This window comes from Pristiophorus japonicus, chromosome 7 (assembly GCF_044704955.1).
Source record: "Pristiophorus japonicus isolate sPriJap1 chromosome 7, sPriJap1.hap1, whole genome shotgun sequence".
NCBI classification, from domain to species: Eukaryota; Metazoa; Chordata; class Chondrichthyes; family Pristiophoridae; genus Pristiophorus; species Pristiophorus japonicus.
In genome coordinates this window covers 197,352,391-197,378,633 of record NC_091983.1, presented here as the reverse complement: position 1 = coordinate 197,378,633, position 26,243 = coordinate 197,352,391, and the positions used below count along the sequence as shown (strand labels likewise).

At 49.0% G+C, this 26,243-nt stretch overlaps 1 protein-coding gene across 4 annotated transcripts in view; it reads left to right on the top strand.

Annotated features, from left to right (window-relative positions):
* cdk19 (cyclin dependent kinase 19) overlaps positions 1–26,243 on the top strand; it is a 410,414-nt gene that overhangs the window by 200,521 nt on the left and 183,650 nt on the right. For all 4 annotated transcript variants that reach the window (XM_070885689.1, XM_070885688.1, XM_070885690.1 and 1 more), the window contains one exon: positions 25,421–25,478. In XM_070885689.1, coding sequence (XP_070741790.1) covers positions 25,421–25,478 — 58 coding nt within the window. The remainder of the gene's footprint in view (positions 1–25,420; positions 25,479–26,243) is intronic.

Sequence of the window (26,243 nt, the reverse complement as noted above, 5' to 3'; positions counted from 1 at the left end):
TGACGTGTTTATTCCTACGCTCTGTTTTCTGTCTGTTATAAATTCTAAGTCCATGCTAGTATATTATTCCGAATCCCATGAACCCTAATTTTATTAAATAACCATCTTATCGAATGCCTTCTGAAAATCCAAATATACCACATCCATTGGTTCCCTCTTATCTATTATGCTGGTTACAACCTCAAAAAATTCTAACAGGTTCATCAAACATGATTTCCTTTTCGTAAATCCATGTTGGCTCTGCCCAATCCAATTATTATTTTCTAATTGTCCTGTAACCACGTTCTTAATAATAGATTCTAACAGTTTCCATTGGTTCTCCACTATTTCCGGGAGGTTTTTTGCATTTTCTTCCTTGAAGACAGACACAAAGTATTTGTTTAATTTCTCTGCCATTTCGTTATTCCCCATTATAATTTCTCCTGTCTCAGCCTATAAAGGATCCACAATTACTTCCGCTAATCTTTTCCTTTTTGCATCCCTATAGAAGATTATATACCTATAGAAGATTCACAGTCTGTTTTTATGTCTCTCGCTGGTTTACTCACATATTCTATTTTCCCTTTCTTTATCAATTTCTTCGTCCTCCTTTGCTGAATTCTAAAATCCTCAGGCTTACTGCTCTTTTTGGCAACATTTTAAGCCTCTTCCTTTGATCGAACGCTATATTTAACTTCTTTTGTTAGCCTTGGTTGGACCACTTTTCCTGTGGGGTTTTTGTGCCTTAAAGGAATGTATATTTGTTTTAAATTATGTATTAATTCTTTAATTGCTAGCCATTGCTTGTCTACCATCATACCTTTTAATGTAGTTGCCCAATCTATCTTAGCCAACACGTTCTAGAAAATTATCTTGTATACAATCCATGAATTCACCCTCCACACTATTTCTGCAAATTTGGTTTGCCCAGTCTATATGTAGATTAAAGTCCCCCACGATTACTGTATTACCCTTGTTACATGCGCCTCTAATTTCCTGATTTATACTCTGCCCTACAGTACAACTACTGTTTGGGGGCCTATAAACAACTCCCACCAATGTTTTCTGCCTCTTGCAGTTTCTTAGCTCCACCCAAGCTGAATCTCCTTCTTGATTTTCCGAGCTAAGATCCTTTCTCTCTACTGTCTTTATCCCATCCTTTATTATCAGGGCTGCTACTCCTTTTCCATTTTGCCTATCTCTTCTAAAAGTTAAGTAACCTGGAATATTCCACATCTCCATAATGGCTATTGGATCAAACCTATTAATTAATCTATTTTGTTGCGAATGCTTTGCACATTCAGATCTAGTGCCTTTAGCTTTGACTTTTTTCTAATTTTCCTTGGTCGCTGATGCCCTATAACCTTTTTTACTCTCTCTGTCCCTTCCTGACTCTGTTTATTTTTACCTAAATCTCTCCTGTGCTCAAGAGCCTTGACATTTCTCTTGCTGCTTTTAAATTTATTCTTTCCTGAATCCTGCACCACGCCCCCCCCCCCGCCCCCTTAAAGTTTAAAGCTCTGTATGATGCCCTAGTTATTTGATTCGCCAGAACTCTGGTTCAAGCCTGGTTTAAATGGAGCCCCTCCCAATGGAGCAGTTCCCTCTTTCCCCAGTGCCGATGCCGGTGCCCCACGAAGCAAAATCCCTGCCTCCCACACCACTCTTTGAGCCACCCATTTAACTTTCTAATCTGCTTATCCCTATACCAATTGGCATGTGGTTCAGGTAACAATCCAGCGATTATTACCTTTGAGGTTCTGCTTTTTAATTTAGACCCTAACTCCTCAAACACTCTCAGCAGAATCTCATTCCTTGTTCTACCTATGCTGTTGCTTCCTACGTGGATCATGACAACTGGATCCTCCCCTTCCCACTCCAAGTTTTTCTGTAGCCACGAGGAGATGCCTTTAACCCTGGCATCGGGTAGGCAACACAAACTTCAGAACTCCCGGTCGTGGCTGCAGAGAACAGTATCTATCCCTCTGTCTATACCGTCCCCTATCACAACTAAATTCCCTTTCACTCGCCCCACTTGAATGGCCTCCTGCACCATGGTAACATGGTCAACTTGCTCATCCATCCTACAGGCTTTTCCCTCATCCACACAGGCAGAAAAAACTTCATACTTGTTGGATAAAGACAAATGCCGAGGTTCAGTTTTATGCTGCTCAGGGAAACGTGGTTGAAATCTCAATGACAAAATGCAAACAATGGTTGCATTTCCCTGGCACCCAGAGATAAGAACAAGCTAATCATTAAACCTGACTACACACTAGGTACATATGTACTGTTTTCTGTATGCACTACTTCCATTGGTAGTCCCCTGCTTAATCAGGCATGTATGAAAGGAAAGCAGAAATGGACAAGATGATCTAAATTGGAAACAAACTGAATGTAATTACAACATTTTGGCCTCAGGAACTTGTTTATATGAAATGCAATAATAAATTTACGTGAAAAATGAAATTGAATCAAATCAATAGAATACTTATTTCCCACACCCTATGCAGTTATATATCAGAACTCACCACTTATATAGTTTGTATATACATTCTGATGTTATGCGAATATGTATTATCTAATTTTGCTGACTGTAGAGCAGAAAAAGATGTTTGTTCAATAATCACAAGAAAATCTATCCATAAGTTCTGGAACAGATTACCTGGGGCTACCACTAACCAGTCACAAGAGCATGACAAGACCAGCTTTCACTGAGCTAGTGTTTTCATTTGATTCTTAATCGTGTGATTGATCCTTTCATTAATTTTATAAGACCATGTAAATGACTTTTCAGCATAATAATTTTGCCAGAAGTTGTCATGGCGCCAACAACAATCATCATAAATTAATTATATATTTTATGATGTGCTCTGTTTGCTGAAAAAATCATTTTTATCTTCTGTTTCTTATTAAAAAAAATATTCAGTGACGAGCTGAGACTTACAGACCAGTAACGTTTGCAGTTCAATCTCTGGTTTGTGCTGGGTTCGGTGATCTTAGCTGAGGCACTAAAATTGCTATCCGAGTGGGATATCCAGTGAGGATCAGATCAGGTTTCTGTGGTGCCATTTGTGGCACAATTGTCTGTGAGCACTCAAAAAATAAGAAGTCACTTGAGAAAGTACTGGTGGGCACCTGGTCCCTGTGAAAATGTATCTCAGCAAGGAATTAGTCCCTTTGTGAGAAAAGAGGAGAGAAAAATCAACAAGAATAAACAAAATACTGCTACCTGATGGTTCAGTGAGTACATATACATGGCATTGTACTGATCTATAGACCATTGTGGTGCCAGGTTCAATCCCTTGCATGTGCTGAGTTAGTCACGGCCTCACTGACTCTAGCTGGGCGGATAAATTAAGCCAGGATTTCCTTCCTGGTCACTATCCAGTCACCCCTTACTGGAAAGTTTTCATAGATCTATCATGAAATGGATACTAACATAAGCTAAATTTGGATAACTGAAGTATCCTATAATCTGTCTTTTTTTCCATCCTTTGCTGATGATTGCACAGATTTCAGTTCCATGCGCAACTCCTCAGATAATGAAGCATGTTCGTGCCCACATGCAGCAAGACCTGGACAACATTCAGGCTTGGGCTGATAAGTGGCAAGTAACATTCGTGCCACACAAGTGCCAGGCAATGACTATCTCCAACAAGAGAGAGTCTAGCCACCCGCCTTGACATTCAACGGTATTACCATCGCCAAATTCCCCATCATCAACACCCTGGGGGGTCACCATTGATCATAAAACTTAACTGGACCAGCCACATAAATACTGTGGCTACAAGAGCAGGTCAGAGGCTGGGTATTCTGCAGCGAGTGACTCACCTCCTGATACCCAACACCTTTCCACCATCTACAAGGCACAAGTCAGGAGTGTGATGGAATACTCTCCACTTGCCTTGATGAATGCAGTTCCAACAACACTCAAGAAGTTCAACACCATCCAAGACAAAGCAGCCTGCTTGATTGGCACCCATCCACCACCTTAAGCATTAATTCCCTCCATCACCAGCGCACCGTAGCTGCAGTATATTCTTAGGCAGTCCCTCGGAGTCGAGGATGACTTAGAGTTGTTTTGCTGTTTCCAGTCCAAGAATGCGTTGCGCTTGCGGCTTATTAGCTCCTGGATCTCGGTTGTTCTCGCCGAACCAGTCTTGGTGTTTCCTGGTCAAGTGACCGAGCGTCTCTTTGCAGGTACTAATTATGGAGGTCTTGAGGGAAGACCAGGTGGTGTGGACATTCTGCATCTCTGGGGCACTGGGAGTCGACAGGTTGGCAGTGAGGTGCTGGCTGAACAGTGCCTTCTTAGCCAGGTCGTGGAGTGCTCCAGCATTGATTTTCCTGCGGCATTGTTTCTGTTGCCGTCGCTGTATTGGGGCTACGTCGATGGTGATGACAGAGCGGATTAGGCAGTGGTCCGTCCAGTAGTCATCAGCTCCTCTCATGCCGGTGCTTGGAGCGAGGGTGCTGCCATGAAGCCTTATACTTGTCTTTCTGACGGAACAGGGTGTTGGTTCTGACAAGGCCATGTTCTAAGCGTTTGATCAGGAGGAGGGTAGCGTTGGAGTTGGTTATCCCCATCTCCTCTCTGCCAATCACACCTCCTCAGAGGTCTGTGACCTTTAAAGTCACCCGGGAGAATCAGCTTGTCGTCTGTTGATATTTGGGATAGGTATTGTTCGAGGCTGGAGTAGAACTCCTCCTTGGTCTCGTCTGTAAGAAGACCATAGCACATTGGTTCCAGGCAAGGGTGATCCGAAGAGTCATGAGGCAATCGTTTATCCCGCAAGGGGAGTCTCCGAGACAGCCAACGAGTTCATTTTTTATATCGAAGTCAACCCCATGAAAGCAGCGATCTTCTTCTTGTTTACCTTTTGCAGAAGAAGGTGTAACCACCACCTTGTTCCTTGAGATGGCCTTCCCTTGCCCAACGGGTCTTGTTTAGGGCGGCGATGTCGATGTTGAAACGTCTGAGCTCTTGGGCAACGATAGCAGTACGCCATTGTCGCTGTTGGGATTGTCCATGAGGGTCCTGACGTTCCAGGTCCCGAACTTCATTTTGAAGGGTGGAAGATGCCTGTGCGTAAATTCTTTTAATGTCGGGTGGCTGTTCTACACCAGCTACCAAACGAGCTTAACAGAGCAAGGTCTTGGTCCAGTGACAAGGGGGTCCCAGACGACTGGAGACCAGGCTCCACTGTATGGGCCTAGTACACGCAAACACACATACTCCTACTGTCCGCCTTTGTCCTTCCCGCAGGGCCTCTCTCCCTGGGTTTCATAGGACGCAGTGGCGGCCTCACGAACTTGCTATTGGCCCATGCTGCGCCGCTCCTGGGCCACGACCCCGCTGCTGGTTCACGCTGCCCCACTCCTGGTCCATGCTACGCCACTCCTGGGCCACGACTCCGCTGCTGGTCCATGCTGCGCCACTCCTGGTCCATGCTGGGCCACGACTCCGCTGCTGGTCCATGCTGCGCCACTCCTGGGCCACGACTCCGCTGCTGGTTCACGCTGCCCCACTTCTGGTCCATGCTGCGCCACTCCTGGGCCACGACTCCGCTGCTGGTCCATGCTGCGCCGCTCCTGGGCCACGACTCCGCTGCTGGTCCATGCTGCGCCACTCCTGGGCCACGACTCCACTGCTGGTCCATGCTGCGCCACTCCTGGGCCATGCTGCGCCACTCCTGGGCCACGACTCCGCTGCTGGTCCATGCTGCGCCACTCCTGGGCCATGCTGCGCCACTCCTGGGCCACGACTCCGCTGCTAATCCATGCTGGGCCACGACTCCGCTGCTGGTCTATGCTGCGCCACTCCTGGGCCACGACTCCGCTGCTGATCCATGCTGCGCCACTCCTGGGCCACGACTCCGCTGCTGATCCATGCTGCGCCACTCCTGGGCCATGGCACCGCTGCTGGTTCACGCTGCGCCACTCCTGGGCCTCGACCTCCGTTCCTCGCTGCTTCCGACCTCCAGGCCTCTCCGGGCCTCCGGCTGTCCTCCGGGCTTCCCACTGCTCTCTGACCTTCAGGCCTCCCGCTGCTCTCCGACCTCCGAGCCTCCTGCTGCTCTCCGACCTCCGGGCCTCCCGCTGCTCTCCGACCTCCGGGCCTCCCGCTGCTCGCCGACCTCTTCTGGGTTCTGGCTCCACCGCTGGACTCGACCTCGTGCCAATAGACACGAACCAATCAGCTACCTGAGATGCCATGACATCCGATTTGTTATCCCTTTTGCCTTTGTCGCACTCTCGGGCTGGGTCGTGCTGCTCTTTGCAGTGGCTGGCTCCTGGTGCTCCTCTGTTCCCAGGTCTCGACGCCGCTGCTCTGTGTCCTGTGGCGCTGGTCTTTTATCCCCGGTATTGGAGCTCTTGGTGCTCCTCTGTTCCCACCCAGGTCAGGTGAGGTCGGGGAGAAGATTATATATACTATTGTGCATACTATTGTGTTCCTAACCCAGATGAGGCTGCACACAGGGAGGTTAAAGTAACACTGACCTCAGTCTTTAATAAGACACTCCAGAGTGAGGAACAGGCCTTGGGGGTTGGCTTATATACAGTGCTCCCAAGGGATGCTGGGATCCCTTGGGACTTCAGGGGATGCACTCCCTGGTGGCGGAACATGGGAATGCATGCTTTACAGATACACAACATCACTCCCCCGGCCAAAGTCAAAGTGAAAACTACTTACAAGGTGAGGCGGTCGGGAGCCTTTCTTTCCCTGGTGGACCGCCTCGGTACAAATGTCTGTTCTGGTGTGTTGGCTGTGCCCTCGCTGGGCTGGCGTGTTGTTGGCCCTGCAGGGCTGCTAGGTGAGCCTGGCCTTGCTGGGCTGTTGGGCGTGATGGGTTCGATTTCCTGGTCCGACGTGGTGTTGTTGATTCTTTGGGTGTGTGTTGTGGACTCGAAAAAGGTGGTGTCTGCTGTGGGTTGTTCAGGGCAGTCTGTGAACCGCAGCCTCGTTTGGTCCAGGTGCTTTCTGCAAATTTGTCCATTGTCTAGTTTGACTCCAAACACCCTACTCCCTTCTTTAGCTATCACCGTGCCCGCGATCCACTTGGGACCATGTCCATAGTTTAGCACATACACAAGGTCATTCAGATCAATTTCACGTGACACAGTGGCGCGACCATCGTTTACATTTTGTTGCTGCCACCTGCTTTCTACCTGATCATGCAGGTTGGGGTGAACCAGCGAGAGTCTGGTTTTAAGTTTCCATTTCATGAGTAGCTCAGCCGGGGGCACCCCTGTGAGCGAGTGGGGTCTCGTGCGGTAGCTGAGCAGTACTCGGGACAAGCGAGTTTGGAGTGAGCCTTCTGTGACTCGTTTAAGGCTCTGTTTGATGGTTTGTACTGCCTGTTTGTACTACAGGACTCTAAGTCAGAGTCGATACCTGGCCACCACACGTGGGATCTGGCTATCGCTTTCATCATTACTATACCCGGGTGTGTGCTGTGGAGATCCAAGATGAACGTCTCCCTGCCCTTTTTTGGTAACACTACGCAGTTACCCCACAACAGGCAGTCTGCCTGAATGGACAGCTCGTCCTGTCGCCGCTGGACTGGCTTGATTGGCTCTTGCATTTAAATGGGGATGCTGGCCCAGCTCCCATGCAGTACACATTTTTTTGCTAGGAACAGCAGAGGATCTTGGCTGGTCCAAGTCCTAATCTGGCGGGTCGTGACAGGTGAGTTATCATTTTCAAACGCTTCCATGACCATCAACAAGTCTGCGGGCTGCGCCACCATCAGCAAGTTTGCAGGCTGCGCCATTTCCACCCCCTGGTGGGCAATGGTAGCCGACTAAGAACATCTGCACAATTCTCAGTGCTGGGCCTGTGGCGGATGGTATAGTTATACGCTGATAGCGCGAGTGCCCACCTTTGCGGGCTGAGGCATTAATATTTATCCCCTTGTTTTAAGCGAACAGGGATGTGAGGGGCTTGTGATCGGTTTCCAGCTCAAATTTGAGGCCAAACAGGTACTGATGCATTTTCTTTACCCCAAACACACACACACTAATGCCTCTTTCTCAATCATGCTGTAGGCGCTCTCGGCCTTAGACAAGCTCCTGGAAGCATAGGCGACAGGTTGCAATTTCCCCGCAGCGTTAGCTTGTTCTAATATACACCCGACTCCGTACGACGACGCGTCACATGCTAGCACAAGTCTTTTACACGGGTTATACAATACAAGTAGCTTGTTGGAGCATAAAATGTTTCTGGCTTTCTCAAAAGCAATTAATTGGTTTTTTTCCCCATACCCAGTTCTCACCTTTGCGCAATATGTAGGGGCTCTAAAAGGGTGCTTAACCCTGGTAGGAAGTTACCAAAATAGTTGAGGAGTCCCAGTAACGACCGCAGCTCCGTGACGTTCTGTGGCCTGGGCGCATTCCTGATAGCTTCTGTCTTGGTGTCTGTGGGCTGAATGCCGTCTGCCGCGATCTTTCTCCCCAAAAACTCCACTTCTGTTGACATGAAGCCGCATTTCGACCTCTTCAGCCGTAGCCCTACGCGATCCAGTCACTGGAGGACCTCCTCCAGGTTTTGTAGGTGCTCGACGGTGTCCCGACCTGTGACCAATATGTCGTCCTGAAAAACCACCAGGCGTGGTACCGACTTGAGTAGGCTCTCCATGTTTCTCTGGAAGATCGCTGCAGTCGACCGAATTCCAAATGGGCATCTGTTGTAGCTGAGCAGTCCCTTGTGCGTGTTGACGCAGGTGAGGCCCTTCGAAGACTCCTCCAGCTCCTGTGTCATGTCGGCCGAAGTCAGGTCGAGCTTGATGAACGTCTTGCCTCCTGCCAGCATCGCAATAGGTCGTCTGTCTTAGGTAGCGGGTATTGGTCCTGTAGCGAGAAACGATTAATAGTTACTTTATTATCTCCGCAAATCCTGATCGTGCCATCACTTTTGAGTACTGGAACAATTGGGCTGGCCCACTCGCTGAATTCCATTGGGGAGATGATGCCCTCGCGTTGCAGCCTGTCCAACTCGCTTTCCACTCTCTCCCTCATCATGTGAGGTACCGCTCGCGCCTTGTGGTGAATGGGTCGTGCCTCTGGGACCAAGTGGATCCGCACCTTTGCCCCGGAAAAGTTTCCAATGCCTGGCTCAAAAAGTGAAGGAAATTTGTTAAGAAACTGGGTACATGAGGCCTCATCGACATGTGATAGCACTCGGATGTCATCGCAGTTCCAGCGGATTTTGCCCAGCCAGCTCCTTCCAAGCAGTGTGGGGCCATCGCCCGGGACAATCCAGAGTGGCAGTTCATGCACCGTGCCCTCGTAGGTAACCTTGACCATGGCACTGCCCAGGACAGTGATAAGCTCTTTGGTGTACGTCCTCAGTTTCGTGTGGATGGGGCTCAGGGCTGGTCTGAATGCCTTGTTGCACCACAGTCTCTCAAACATCTTTTTACTCATGATGGATTGGCAAGACCACTGCCCAGTTCCATGGCTACGGGTAAGCCATTCAATTTTACGTTTAGCATTATAGGTAGACATTTCGTCGAAAATGTGTGCACCCCATGTACTTCAGCATCTGCCTCCTCTCTGAGGCTCGAAATTGCTTTGATCCACCATGGATCGATCTTGCTCTGCCACGTGGTGGTTAGCAGGTTTCGCAGAGCTTGCAGCTCGTTTGCAAGCTCGTTGGAGGTGCCCCGTTGTTCCACAGCTCTTGAAAACATACCCTTTGAAGCTGTCATGTATTCAACTATCATTGTAACCCATGTATAAGCTGACCTAAGTTGTACACCTTGAGAACATTGACCACAAGGGGTGAACTTGTGGGAGACACTCCTAACCTGGACTTTCAGGTATAAAAGGGGAAGCTCCACCCACCTTCATCACTTGAGGTCTTGGTAATGAAGGTAACTGGTCACAGAGTGACCTTCTCTCAAGTATGGGCCTCGTGTGCATTTATACTGTATAATAAGGACGAGAAACTGGGATTTAAATCACGCTGGCATGGCCACTAGCAGCACAGAAGAGAGGTACTTTGTTAGTGATGATTGGGACGACTTTATTGAGAGACTATAGCAAATTTTTGTCACTAAGGAATGGTTGGGACAGGATTCAGCCGACAAACGCAGGGCTCATCTCCCTACACTTTGTGGATCCAGAACGTACTCCCTGATGAAGGACTTTCCAGCGCCAGAGAAGCCGGTGGACAAGACTTTTGAAGAGCTCAGTAAGTTGATCGGGGAACACCTTAAACCGGCAAGCAGCATGCACATGGCAAGACACCGGTTTTACACGCACCGGCGGCGAGAAGGACAAAGCGTTCCAGACTTCGTGGCAGATCTCCGGCGACTGGCGAGCCGATGTAAGTTCCCAGATGCATGCAGAGCGGAGATGCTGCGAGACTTTTTTATTGAGGGCATCGGGTACGCTGGGGTTTCCAGGAAACTGATTGAGACCAAAGACTTGACCTTGGAAGCGGCGGCTATGATAGCCCAGACATTTATCTCAGGGGAGGAAAAGACCAGAATGATGTATGACAAAAATCTTGGCTCAAATGCGGCAAACGACCAGGGAGTCAACATTGTTAATGCAGCACGCAGTTCTCTAGGCAGACAAGAGCAATCTGACATGCCCCAGCATGTAGTCGAACCCAAAGGGGGAATTCAACAGAGACAATGGCTAGCTGAACAGCGATTCATGCCATCGCAATGGACAATGCGGCCAGTAATGGAGCCATCAACACCTGTTAATGGTGCGCTTAAGGACAGTTATAGAGACAGTCAGAGACAATCGACTGGTAATGGACTTTTTGTTTCCAACAACAGGGCCTCCAGCTCATGCTGGAGGTGTGGAGGCAAACACCCAGCCAGAGCTTGCAGATATCAGCAATATACCTGCAGAAACTGCAACGTCAGCGATCACTTGGCACATATGTGCAGGAAGCCTGCAGCCAGGCTGATGTACGAGGAGGACGGGCCCGATGTAAGCCTTACGAGGCCAAATGAATACTGGGGGAAATCGCTGGAAGCTGAAGTTCAGCGAGTTCATGTGGAGCACATACACAGTTCACATACCAGGACGCCACTGATAATGATGAAAGTGCTCCTCAATGGCATCCCAGTATTAATGGAGCTAGACACGAGGGCCAGCCAGTCCCTGATGAGTATCAAACCGTTCGAAAGGTTGTGGGCGTCCAAGGCCAGGAGGCCAAAATTATTGCCGATTGACACACAGCTACGGACATATACAAAGGAGATCGTTCCGGTGCTAGGCAGCGCCACAGTAGTCGTGACCGACAAAGATTCGGAGAACAGGTTGCCACTCTGGCTTGTCCCGGGGGACGGTCCCGCACTACTGGGGAGGAGTTGGCTTGCTGTCATGAACTGGAAATGGGGCAATGTCAATGCAATTTCTTCTGTGGAGCAAGTATCATGCTCATAGGTCATGGACAAATTTGACTCATTATTTCAATCCGGCATCAGCACTTTCATGGGGGCCACGGTAGTGATTCACTTAAACCCAGACCCAGGCCAGTACACCACAAGGCCAGACCGGTGCAGTACGTGATGCGGGAAAAGATAGAATGCAAATTGGACCACCTGCTGAGGGAAGGCATCATCTCGCCAGTCGAATTCAGTGACTGGGCGAGCCCGATCGTGCCGGTGCTCAAGGCAGATGGGTCGGTCAGGATATGTGGCGGTTACAAGGCCACCATCAATCGGGTGTCATTCCAAGACCAGTACCCACTACTGAGAGCGGAGGACCTCTTTGCGATGCTGTCCGGTGGCAAACTTTTTTCAAAATTGGACCTGACCTCAGCTTACATGACCCAGGAGCTGGCAAGTGAGTCGAAGAAGCTTACCACCATCACGACACACAAGGGGTTGTTTGATTATAACAGATGTCCGTTCGGGATTCATTCGGCCATCGCGATCTTACAGCGAAATATGGAAAGCCTCCTCAAGTCGATTCCAAGCATGGTGGTTTTTCAAGATGACATCTTCATCATGGGTCGCGATACTGAAGAACAGCTCCACAACATGGAGGAGGTGCTACGCAGACTGGACCGGGTAGGGCTGCGACTGAAAAAGGTGAAGTGAGTCTTCTTAGCTCCAGACGTAGAATTCCTGGGGAGGAGGGTAGCAGCAGACGGGATCAGACCTACTGCGTCCAAAACGGAAGCGATCCAGAGAGCAGCCAGACCCCGTAACATGACGGATATGCGTTCGTTCCTGGGGCTCCTGAACTATTTTGGTAACTTTCTTCCCAAATTGAGCACGCTGTTAGAACCGCTACACGTGCTCCTACGCAGAGGTCGTGATTGGGTCTCAGGGGGGACAGCCAGGAAAAGGCTTTTGATCGAGCACGCAATTTGTAATGCTCCAACAAACTGTTAGCGTTATATGACCTGTGTAAGAAACTTGTTTTAACATGCGATGCGTCGTCCGATGGGGTCGGGTGTGTGTTGCAACATGTGAATGCCAATGGTCAGTTACAGCCGGTAGCTTATGCCACCAGAAGTCTGCCCCAGGCAGAAAGGGGCTACGGGATGGTAGAAAAGGAAGCGCTAGAATGCGTATATGCAGTAAAAAAAAAATGCACCAGTACCTGTTTGGCAGAAAATTTGAGCTGGAGACAGATCACAAACCCCTAACATCCCTTTTGGCCGACAACAAGGCCATAAATGCGAATGCATCGGCCCGCATACAGAGGTGGGCACTTACGTTAGCCGCCTATGACTACACAATTCGGCACAGACCGGGCACTGAAAACTGTGTCGATGCACTCAGCAGGCTCCCACTAGCCACCACTGAGGGGGCAGCTGAGCATGATGCTGAGATGGTCATGGCTGTTGAAGCTTTCGAAAGCGAAGGCTGACCTGTGACAGCCCGTCAGATTAAAGTCTGGACAATAAAGACCCGCTTTAGTTAAGAAATGTGTCCTGAATGGGGACTGGGCAGCCACGTACGGGCCATGCCCTGAGGAATTTAAACCGTTTCATAGGCGCAAGAATGATCTCTCGATTCAGGCCGATTGCCTTCTGTGGGGAAACCGAGTAGTCATGGGCAGAGAGGTGTTTATCAGAGAACTTCACAATGAGCACCCGGGCATTGTCATGATGAAGGCAGTTGCCAGGTCACACGTTTGGTGGCCAGGGATAGATGCAGACCTGGAACTTTGTGTTCGCAGGTGCAACACGTGTGCTCAGCTGGGCAACGCACCCAGGGAAGTCCCCCTTAGCCCCTGGTCCTGGCCCGCCAAGCCATGGTCAAACATCCATGTGGACTATGCAGGTCCTTTCATGGGAAAAATGTTTTTGGTTGCAATAGACGCCTACTCCAAATGGATTGAGTGTGCCATTTTAAATTCAAGCACATCCTCTGCCACGTTAGAAAGTCTACGGGCAATGTTCGCCGCCCATGATCTACCGGATGTCTTGGTCAGCGACAATGGCCCGTGCTTCACAAGCACTGAATTCCAGGACTTCATGGCAGGCAATGGAATCAGCCATGTCACAATGGCACCGTTCAAGCCGGCCTCAAACGGCCAGGCGGAACGAGCAGTGCAGATAATCATAAAGGGGATGCTTAGAATCCAAGGGTGTTCCATACAAAGCCGCTTATCACACCTCCTGTTGGCCAATAGATCCTGACCACACTCGCTCACAGGGGTTTCACCCGCAGAGCTGCTAATGAAAAGGATGCTCAAAATCAGGTTATTCCTTATACACCCTACTATGAAAGAAATTGTTGAGAGCAGGCGTCAATCACAATGTGACTACCATGACAGGAATGCGAGGGCGCGATATATTGATGTCAATGACCCTGTTTTTGTCCTTAATTACGCTGCAGGGCCCAAATGGCTTGCAGGCACTGTGATTGCCAAAGAGGGCTAGGGTTTTGGTCGTTAAACTTACCAATGGACAAATCTGCCGCAAACACGTGGATCAAACTAAAAGGAGGTTCAGCAATCCCATAGAAGAAGCAGAGGAAGATCACGACGTAGACTTTACTCCACCACAGGTGACCGAACACCGGAACCAAGTGGAGGAGAGCCCAGTCACTTTGGACAGTCCGGATAGGCCTGAGGCACCGTAAACAGCAGACACTCAGGCCAGCGCCCAACAACCAGAGCCTCAACTCAGGCGCTCTACAAGGGAGCGTAAACCACCAGAGAGACTTAACCTGTGATCCCAATAGATTTTGGCGGGGAGGTGATGTCATGTATTCAACTATTATTGTAACCCATGTATAAGCTGACCTAAGTTGTGCACCTTGAGAACCTTGACCACAAGGCGGTGAACTTGTGGGAGACACTCCTAATCTGGACTTTCAGGTATAAAAAGGGAAGCTCCACCCACCTTCATCACTTGAGGTCTTGGTAATAAAGGTAACTGGTCACAGAGTGACCTTCTCTCAAGTATGGGCCTCGTGTGCATTTATACTGTATAGTAAGGACATATCAGAAGCAGCATGAATAGGCTGAATGGAAGTCTCCACAACGCCAACAAGGTGTGAATTGCCTTGCATTCATCCTTTGTTGGGGACTCTGAGTCATCTGGGTCACCTGAGGCCTACTGGCAGTTGCAGACTCGTGGGTTCTGCCCTGTACATTTCTGCTCGGAAACACAGTTCCAGTTAATTTATGAACATTGCTTGCACTTGTGTGCTGAGAGAATTGTTTGGTGTTATCACTGGTGGACGTAAACGCCTGTGCTATCGCAATGGCCTTACTGAGGGTTGGTGTCTCTATAGTCAAAAGTTTTCATAGGCTGGTCTCGTGGTCAGTGCCCAGTACAAAAAAGTCTCTGAACATTTACTCCAGGTAGCCATCAACCTCACATTGTCCTGCAAGTCGCCTTAGCTCAGCGACGTAGCTTGCTACTTCCTGATCTTCAGATCGCTGGCACGTGTAGAACCGATACCTTGCCATCAGCACGCTCTCCCTCGGGTTAAGTTGCTCCCGAACCAGTGTACACAGTTCCTCATACGACTTATCTGTGGGCTTCACCGGAGCCAAAAGATTCTTCATGAGGCTGTAGGTCGGTGCCCCGCAGACCGTGAGGAGGACCGCTCTCCATTTTGCAGCGCTTCCTTCTCCGTCCAGCTTGTTGGCTACAAAGTACTGGTCTAGCTGTTCGACTTAGGCTTCCTAATCCTCACCCTCCGAGAACTTCTCCAGGATGCCCACAGTTTGCTGCATCTTTGCGTTGGATTAGTATTCTCGTCGCCAGTTATTGTGTTCCTAACACAGATGAGGCTGCTCACAGGGAGGTTAAAGTAACAGTGACCGCAGTCTTTAATAAGACACTCCAGAGTGAGGAACCATGCCTTAGGGGCCAGCTTATATACAGTGCTCCCAAGGGATGCTGGGATCCCTTGGAACTTCAGGGGATGAGCTCCCTGGTGGCTGAACATGGGAGTGCTTGCTTTACAGATACACAACAAATACCATCTACAATATGCACTGCAGCAACTCGCCAAGGCGACAGCACCTCTCAAACCCGCGACCTCTACCACCTAGAAGGGCAAGGGTAGCAGACACATGGGAACACCGCTACCTCCAAGTTCCCCTTCAAGTCACACACCATCCTGACTTGGAAATATATCGCTGTTCCTTCATTGTTGCTGGGTCAAAATCCTGGAACTCCCTCCCTAACGACACCGTGGGAGTACCTTCACCCTACGACTGCAACGGTTCAAGAAGGAAGCTCACCCCCACCTTCTCAAGGGCAGTTAGGGATGGGCAATAAATGCTGGCCTTGCCTGCAATGCCCACATCCCATGAATGAATAAAAAAATGGCCTACTCCTGTTCCTTTCCTTTTTTCTCTTTTGTTAACATCAGTAAAAAATAAGTTTGCTTATCTTTTAGTTTTCAGTTCTGATGAATGGTGTACACCCTAAATGTTAACTTGTCCTTTCTCTTTCTAGATGCTGACTGGCATGTTTATTTCCAGCAGTTTCTACTTTTACGTACAACCATGCAATGCCAGAGTAGGAGTGCTCAAGCTTTCTGTTTTAAGTCTGTTATATATGTAAACCTATAAATACCTTATATAGCCACCAGAGGGCTCACCCCCTGGAATCCCAAGGAATCCCACAATCCCATGGGAGCACAGGTACTTAAGGAGGCCTCACAGGCTGGATAAGCACACTGGAGACCTGCAATAAAAGACTACGGTCACACTTTACTTTGAGCTCACAGTGTCTAGTCAGATTCTTTATTCATACATAACAACTGGCGACGAGATACAGATGACAAACCCAGCGATGCAGAGAACAGTGGGCATCCTGGAGAAATTTTCAGAGGGAGATGATTGGGAAACCTTCGTGGAGCGACTCGACCAATACTTCGTGGAAGGAGAAGCCAATGCTGCCAAACGAAGGGCGATTCTCCTCACTGTCTGGGGCACCATATGGCCTCATGAAAATTCTGCTTGCTCCAGCGAAACCACAGAGAAATCGTATGATGATTTGTGCACACTGGTCCGGGAGCATCTGAACCCGAAGGAAAGCGTTCTGATGGCGAGGTACCGGTTCTACACCTACAAAAGGTCTGAATTTGAAGGACATTTAGAGCACATACTCAGGGAGCTCTTTGTACTTGGCATTGGCCATGAAGTGATACTTCGCAAACATTTGACTCTGGAGATTCCAACTTTGAGTAAGGCCATAGCAATAGCCCAGGTGTTCATTGCCATCAGTGACAATACGAAGCAAATCTCTCAGCACACAAGTGCTGCTATAAATACTGTGAATCAAGTAATGTTGTTTTCAAATTGCAACGTACAGGGCAGGCCCCACATGCCTGCAGCTGCACGTCCGCAGATGTCTCAGAGTCCACCATCAAGGGTGATGAATGCAAGGCCATTAACACCTTGTTGGCGCTGCAGGGGTGATCATCATTTGAATTCATGTCGCTTCAAAGGATACATTTGCAAGGGCTGTGGAACAATGGGACACCACCTACGTATGATCTGCAAACCCGGTTCTATACCTACAAAAGGTCTGAATTTGAAGGACATTTGGAGCACATGCTCAGGGAGCTCTTTGTACACCATGTTGCAGAGGAGGACAGATCCACGGCAGATCTCGACGAACCAGAGCCTCAGACCGAGGAGGCACAGGTATATGGGGTGCACACATTCACCACAAAGAGTCCCCCGATAATGCTGAAGGTTGAATTAAATGGACTCCCGGTGTCAATGGAGCTGGACACAGGCGCGAGCCAGTTCATTATGGGTAAAAAGACTTTCGAAAAATTGTGGTGCAGCAAGGCCTCAAAGGCCAGTCCTTACCCCCATTCGGACTACACTGAGAACTTTCACAAAGGAACTGATTCCTGTAATCGGCAGTGCTACTGTTAAGGTTTCCTATGATGGAGTGGTGTACAAGCTACCACTCTAGGTGGTACCGGGAGATGGTCCCACGCTGCGCGGCAGGAGCTTGCTGGGAAAGATACGCTGGAACTGGGACGACGTCTGAGTGCTCTCGTCCGTTGATGACACCTCGTGTGCCCAGGTCTTAAACAAGTTCCCCTCGCTGTTCGAACCAGGCATCGGGAAATTCCAAGGAGCAAAAGTGCAGATGCACCTAACTCCGGGGGCGCGACCCATCCATCACAAGGCGAGAGCAATACCGTACATGATGAGACAGAGGGTGGAGATAGAGCTGGACCGGCTACAACGAGAGGGCATCATTTCGCCGATCGAATTCAACGAGTGGGCCAGTCCGATCGTTCCAGTCATCAAGGGAGACGGCACCGTCAGAATCTGTGGTGATTACAAAGTACCTATCAATCGTTTCTCTCTGCAGGATCAATACCCACTACCAAAGGCAGACGATCTTTTTGCGACGCTAGTGGGAGGAAAGACGTTCACGAAGCTGGACTTGACCTGCATGACGCAGGAGCTGGAGAAATCATCGAAAGGCTTCACCTGCATCAACACGCACAAAGGTCTCTTCATTTACAACAGATGCCCGTTTGATATTCGATCAGCGGCGGCGATATTCCAGAGAAACATGGAAAGCTTATTGAAGTCGGTCCCGCGCACGATGGTCTTCCAGGACGACATCTTGGTTACAGGTCAGGACACAGTCAAGCATCAGCAGAACCTTAGTCGAGGTTCTTAGTCGACTCAACCGCGTGGGGCTCAGGTTAAAACGCTCGAAGTGCGTTTTCCTGGCGCCTGAAGTGGAGTTCGTGGGGAGAAGAATTGCGTGGGGAAAGCATCGGCCCACTGATTCGAAGACGGAGGCAATTGAAAACGCACCGAGGCCACCGAACGTGACGGAGCTGCAGTCGTTTCTAGGACTCCTGAACTACTTTGATAACTTCTTACCGGGTCTCAGCACACTGTTAGAACCAATGCACGCCTTACTGTGTAAAGGAGACGAATGGGTATGGGGTAAAAGCCAAGAAAATGCCTTTGAAAAAGTTAGAAAATTGTTACGCTCAAACAAATTGCTTGTGTTGTATGATCCATGTAAGCGTTTGGTACTAGCATGTGTTGTGTCGTCGTACGGGGTCACAAAGGACCTCTCCCCCTGGCTGAACCTGCGGCCACGCACCCCCCCAGCTTGACCTGCGACCACCGCTTCCCCCCCCCCCCAGCTAGCTGAACCTGCGGCCCCTGCTCCCCCAGCTGAACCTGCGGCCACTGCTCCCCCCCAGCTGAACCTGCGGCCACCGCTCCCCCCCCCCCAGCTTGACCTGCGGCCATGCTCCCTCCCCCCCCACCAGCTGAACCTGCGGCCACGCTCCCCCCCCCCCCCCCAGCTTGACCCGCGGCCACCATTCCCCCCCAGCTGAACCTGCGGCCACGCTCCCCCCCCCCCCCAGCTTGACCCGCGGCCACCATTCCCCCCCAGCTGAACCTGCGGCCACCGCTCCCCCCAACTGAATCTGTGGCCACCGCTCCCCCCCAGTTGAACCTGCGGCCACCGCTCCCCCCAACTGAATCTGTGGCCACCGCTCCCCCCCAGTTGAACCTGCGGCCACCGCTCCCCCCCCCCACCAGCTGTACCTATGACCACCACTCCGCCCCCCAGCTTGACCTGCGGCCACCGCTCCCCCCCCCCCCCCCCACCTCCATGGCCACCACTCCCCTCCTCCCCCGCCCCCCCGGCTGCACCCACAGCCACCACTCTCCGCCCCCCCCCGACTGGATCGACGGCCACCGCTCCCCCCGACTGGACCTGCTGCAATCCCGGGCCGAATGGCCACCCCCACTCCCGAACTTCAACTCGCGGGGAAGGTGGGCCATTCGGCCCAGGATTGCAGCGGGTCCAGCGGGGGGAGCAGTCCTTTCGTCCTGGGATTGCAGCGGATCAAATGGGGGGGAGCAGTCCTACACCCTGGGATTGCAGTGGGGAGAGCAGTCCTTTCGACCCGGAAATCTTCCCTTGCTGCAAAAAGAGTTCCCTGTGAAAAAAAAAGTATTTTATTTTGTATTCTTATTGCCTTTCTCCTGCCCTCTTGTAAGCTGCGTCAATTCCTTAACTTAACAGATGGATTTTTTTGCAGTGCTTTTGGCCAGTGTGCGCCGTGCTGAAAAAAATCGTGGATGACCAAAATCGGTTAAAGGGCCAAAAATAGGACGGAAATCCGTTTTCAACCAGACCTGCGCCAAAAAATCTTGCGTACAAAAAACCAGCGCTAACAGCCGCCACTGGCATATAAAGTTTGAGCAAAATTGCAAAATCATGATTGCTCAAAGAAAATTGGCAGAAGCCAAAAAAAGGCACGCAATGACGGCGAAAATAGAGCCAATGCTTTGCCATATTTGACCAAGTTATGTTGTCGTTCTTGCACATCTATTTAAATATATTAAATGATGTGATTTTAACTATTTGGACAAAATCAAAATGACAGTAAATACAAAATATATCTTGATGAAAAGCAAGACACAAGTGGATATCAAAATCATGCTATTATTTTGAATTGTTAATGAGTGACATGAAGTCGCATGTGTAGGTTAATACCAATTAACTGAAGCCATACAGCATAATAGCATTTTCTTTAGATTTATGTCACATGCACTGTAGTGTAATTCATGCAAACATGCTGTTTGATTTCTGTTTGTGTACATAATATAATGGCTTATAGAAACATAGAAATTTACAGTGCAGAAGGAGGCCATTCCGGCCCATCGTGTCTTATGGTGCCTTATTTTTCATCAAAGTTTGCCTAACCACAGAATGTCCCAATTTGAATGTGATTCTGTTCTTAGGGCTCACTAGTTCATGCCATTTCTGACCTGACAATACTTGATGCTGATATTTGGTGCCAAAAATGGAAAAACATTTTATTTTCCAGCTCTGACATTCCTCCCCTTGATGAGTACAAAAGTTCAACCCTGCCGCTGCTCAAACAAGTCTAATTAATCATTTTTTCATGTATGTATTAATATCATACATCATCATAAGCAGTCCCTCGAAATCGAGGAAGACTTGCTTCCACTCTCAGTGAGTTCTCAGGTCCAATACGGGAATTACAGTCTCTGGCACAGGTGGGACAGACAGTCGTTGAAGGAAAGGGTGGGTGGGGAGTTTAGTTTGCCGCACACTCCTTCTGCTGCCTGTGCTTGTTTTCTGCATGCTATTGGCGACGAGACTTGAGGTGCTCAGCGCCCTCCCGTATGCTCTTCCTCCACTTAGGGTGGTCTTTGACCAGGGGGTGTCGGTCAGGATGTTTCACTTTATCAAGGAGGCTTTGAGGATGTCCTTGAAACATTTCCTCTGCCCACTTGGGGCTCGCTTGCCGTGTAGGAGTTCCGAGTAGAGCATTTGCTTTGGGAGTCTTGTGTCGGGCTTGTAAACAATGTGGCCCGCCCAACGGAGTTGGTCGAGTGTGGTCAGTGCTTCGATGCTGGGGATGTTGGCCTGATCGAGAACACTAACGTTGGTGCGTCTGTCCTCCCAGGTGATTTGCAGGATCTTGCGGAGACATCATTGTGGTATTTCTCCAGTGATTTGAGGTGTCTACTGTATATGGTCTACGTCGCTGAGCCATACAGGAGGGCAGGTATCACCATAAGCTTGGTGCCAGATTTGAAGGCCTGATCTTTGAGCATTCTCTTCCTCAGGCGGCCGAATGCTGCGCTTGCGCACTGGAGGCGGTGTTGTACCTCGTCGTAGATGTCTGGCCTTGCTGATAATAGGCTCCTGAGGTATAGAAAGTGCTCTACATTGTCCAGGGCCGCGCAGTGGATCTTGATGACTGGGGGGCAGTGCTGTGTAGTGGGGTCAAGATGGTGGAAGACTTTGTCTTACGGATGTTTAGCGTAAGGCCCATGCTTTCGTACGCCTCGCTGAAGATGTTGACAATGACTTGGAGTTCAGCCTCTGAATGTGCGCAGACACAAGCATCGTCCGCGTCCGCCTCCACCCCCCGCCAGCAGCGATCGGAACACCTCCAGTGGCGGCAGATGGGCCTCTCCTCCACGACAGAGTCTGGGCCTCCTCGACGATGGCTGGACCTCCCGTGGCGACAGACAACCTCCTCCTCAATGACGACCGGGTCCCCCTCTCCCACATCGGCGACTGGCCTCCCCTCCTCCTTCAGTGACGACTGGAGCTTTCCTTCCCCACGGGCGACCTGGCCTCATCTCCACCTCCAACACGTGGTGAGTTCCATGGCTGTGACCGCGCCTTCCCACCCTGAACCCCGGTGGGCCACTGACCCTCCCAAGGCCCGCCCCCAACCGGGCCTCGGATCACCTATCACCCAGCGCTGAGCCTGCGGCCAGCATCTCGCCGTAAGCAACTAGGCTCATATAGCAGTGCCTGGTCTCCAGTCGTCTTGGACCTCCTTGCCACTGGATCAAGACCTCGCTCAGCTAAGCCCATGTGGTAGCCAGTATGCAACGAATACCCCAAGTTAAAAGAATTCACGCACAGGCATCTTCCATCTTCTACTCCGCGAACTGTAGCTCGCTGACAGAGGATGGGACAGTTTTGGATTTGGCCTGGAGGCGACAAAGGTTGAATAGGTTCCCACTGGTTCTGTAGTTTAGTTCCACTCCAGCAGGGAGCTTGTTGAGTGTGAGGTGGAGCATTGCAGCGAGGAAGATCGAGAAGCGGGTTGGCGCGATAACGCAGCCCTGCTTGACCCCGGTCCGGATGTGGATTGGGTCTCTGTAATGGATCCATTGGTCAGGATCACGGCCTGCATGTCATCGTGGAGCAAGCGGAGGATGGCGACAAACTTTTGGGGGCAGCCGAAACGGAGGAGGACGCTCCATAGTTCCTCACGATTAATTGTGTCAAAGATCTTTGTAAAGTCAAAGAAGGCCATGTACAAAGGTTGGTGCTGTTCCCTGCATTTCTCTTGCAGTTGTCGCGCCGTAAAGATCATACCCTTTGTACCCCGTAGTGGACGGAATCCGCACTGTGACTTTGGGAGGAGCTCCTCAGCCACAGGGAGAGGATAGTTGAGGAGGATTCTAGCGATAACTTTCCCAGTGGCTGATAACAGGGAGATTCCTCTGTAGTTGCCGCAGTCGGACTTGTCCCCTTTTTTAAAGATGGTCATGATTACTGCATCTCTGAGATCTCCCGGTATGCTCTCCTCTTTCCAGATGAGAGAGATGAGGTCATGCATTCGTGCCAATAGTGCCTCTTCACCATATTTTAATACCTCAGTGGGGATTCCATCTGCTCTCGATGCTTTGTTGTTCTTGAGCTGACGGATGACCTTTTCTACCTCGTGCAGGGCTAGGGTTTTGCTGAGGTGGTGGCGAGTAGCATGCTGCGGGATGGAGCCGAGGACACTCGTGTCAAAGGCAGAGTCTTGATTAAGGAGATCTTCGAAGTGCTCCTTCCAGCGTGTCCTGATTGCCTCAGTGTCCTTGATGAGTGTCTCCCCGTTCTTGGCCAGTAGTGGGGTGGGGCCTTGGGTGCTTGGACCATAGGTGGACTTGACTGCGGTGAAGCATCCTCGCACATCATGGTTGTCGGCCAGCTGCTGAATCTCCTGTGCTTTCTCCGCCCACCATCTATTCTTTAGGTCGCGGGTTTTTGCAGGACCTCGGCCTTAAGCTGTCTGTAAAGCTGCTTTGCTGCTCCCGAGTTGGGTTGTTTTAGGTTCAGAAATGCTTTGCGCTTACTATTTATTGGCTCTTGGATTTCTTGGTCATTCTCATCAAACCAGTCCTGGTGTTTCCTGGTTGAGTGACCAAGCATCTCTTCGCAGGCACTGGTTATGGTGACCTGGAGGGCAGACCAAGCGCTGTGGGCACTCTGCATCTTGGGGTCATCAAGGGTCGCCAGATTAGCAGTGAGGCGCTGGCTGTATAGGGCTCGCTTAGCTGGGTCTTTGAGTGCCCCGACGTTGATTTTTCTGCGACACTGCTCTTCTGCTGCCGTCGTCGCTTTGGGGCTATATTGATGTTGATGACAGAATGGATTAGACGGTGGTCCGTCCAGCAGTCGTCGGCTCCTGTCATGTCACAGGTGATGCGCACGTCCTTGCGATCTCTGGCTCGAACGATGATGTAGTCGAGCAGGTGCCAGTGTTTGGAGCGAGGGTGTTACCACGATGCCTTGTACTTGTCCCTCTGGCGGAACAAGGTGTGATGACAAGGTTGTGTTCTAGGCATTTTGTCAGGAGTAGGGTACCGCTGGAGTTGGTTTTCCCTACCCCCTCTCTGCCGATCACGCCTCCCCAAAAGTCTGTGTCCTTACCGACCCTGGTGTTGAAGTCGCCGAGGAGGATCAGTTTGTCATCGTAGGGACGCTGGACAGGGATTGTTCGAGGCTGGAGTAAAATCCCTTTTTGGCCTCATCTGTTGCGTCAAGTGTTGGGGCATACGCACTGATAACTGTGGCGCACTGGTTCCGGGATAGGGTGAGTCGGAGAGTCATGAGACGTTCGCTAATCCCGCAGGGGGAGCCTCTGAGGCGGTCGACCAACTCATTCTTGATAGCGAAACCAACTCTGTGGAGGCGGCGTTCTTCCTCTGGTTTGCCTTTCCAGAAGAAGGTGTAACCTCCACCTTGTTCTTTGAGCTGGCCTTCCCCTGCCCGCCGGTTGTTGCTTAAGGCAGCGATGTCGACATCGAAGTGTCTAAGTTCCCGGGCAATGATGGCGCTTGATTGACCATCCCTGCGGTCTGTCGCTGTTGGAGTTGTCCATGAGGGTCCTGATATTCCAGGTCCCGAACTTCATTTTGAGGGGTGATATAGCTAAAATCTGATTCGGGATGAAGAATGTTGATGCTGTCTCTCAGCTCCATTAATTTGCCATTTTTTGTTATTCTTTCAGTGTGGGACTGTACTCATTGCTCAGCAAAACATTGGTTCTAATTAGTAAAATATTTCTAGCTTAGGATGAGATGTTTAAAATCCCCAAACAATTCTGTACTACCAGTTCCATAAAAAATGTACTTAATGTATTTCTTGCAGTCATAAACAGTATATGTTTAATTTATCCAGAAAAGAAGGACATTTTAGAAAATGTAACTCTTTCACGATGGAAAGATGTTACTATCCTGAACTGTAATGTGTCCTCAGCTTGTGACCAAGATTTGATTGCTGGACTTATGCAACAATCCTTTATTTAACAGATGGGAAAAAAATTAAAACAATAAATGCTACAGTCTGTCAGCATCTGCAAAGAGAAAAAAACTGACGATAATGTTGAAGAGAAGTTTAGCATGTATTAATCCAAATTTGGATTCCAGAATCTATTCTGAACTCATTCTTGCAGAGCTGTGTGTTTTTAAACTTCTGTAATGCTGTATTGAAAAGTAATATTGCAATTTTAAACCCAGAATAAAATATCCATGTAAGTAACCACTTAACTTGTGTCATAATCTCTTGTTGGTTTGAAATCAGTACTGTCAAAGGTTCTATTCGTCATGTTAATTTTGGTGGATTTGGTACTCCTAGAGTAGATTTTCTGTTTTTTGTAGCAAAACCATAAACCCAAATCTAAAAATTGTATTTACAATTTTGCTACATATAATAGAGAAAATATTCCCCTCTGTGATCAATTGATCTAAAATAAATCAAGTTTTTTAAAATTCTATTTTATTATTTCTCCCTTTCTTGTTTAATGTATCCTCACCACACACTTTCCCCAGATAATAAAATGTCTAGCAGGACTTGCTGCTATACAGTCAACTGATTGAATGAGAGCTATCCAGAATGGCAGAACTTGCCATTTTTCCTTCATCCTGTGAGGAAATACCTGCACATGACTCAAAACTTCACATGTGGTATAGTTGATGACAGCAACTTGTGTTAAATGCAGACTTGAATATATGTCTTGCCACTTTGGTGCAGCATTCTTAAGCTCCGATCCATGATGGCACCTCTAGTAAACGTGGAAACGTTGTTTGATAACAATATTTAAACTTTTAGATTTAAAGACGTGTCATCCATATTATACTAACTATAGTTAATATTTTAACTTTAATTGTGAAGGATTAATCTGTCTTTAATTCTCTTTGTTATTTCTTCCAGAAACCAGCAAACATCCTAGTAATGGGGGAAGGGCCAGAACGAGGGCGTGTAAAAATTGGTAATTATCACTATTTCAAACATAATGGAGTATATTTTCCTCTGTGTGTAAAGTTAAAGGATGTGGGGTTTCCTTTTGGACCGCAAGGACAAGTCTATGAAGTTAATTAGAGAACAGGTTAAGAAAATATTAGAGCTTTTCCAAGAAGCACCACTAGAACTGCATTGAAGTTCTGTGCATGGCTTAAAAAGGGATGCTTAGTCGAGTCAACTTAAACTAAAACATAAACAAAAAAAATCATTTTGATGTGACATGGAGTTTATCAGACTATGTTTCATGTTCCCTCAACTAGGAAACAGTCAGTAGGAGAAAAGAAAGCCTCATCCTGTTCTCAGTTCAGCTGAGTTACCCAGCAGTACTGTCAAAACTCAGCCTTACTTTGCTGACATGGAGACCCGAGTAGACGATTGGTACATTATGTGAGATGATTTCTCATTAATTTTCAATTCCCGCTTAAATAAAAGAGACTAGGCAAATAGACTGAAAACTCTGACAGGATTCCCAGACTATTTTTCCTTTGATGTAGGGGCAATTTCTTTAAAGGGTGTTTTTAGCAAACAATATCGAAGCAGGCACCCAGCGTAGTAGACGGATTTAAGATTCAGGAGATGTATCTCTTCTTGGTGTTGTTCATCCCCTCCTACACAGAGGAAATTACGTATTGACATAGCTATCATCCTTTTGACACAAACAATTGTATTTTGGATTAAAGGAACAAAGAAAACCCATTTTGAGACAGACTTTCACATTGAGTTGGTTGACTAG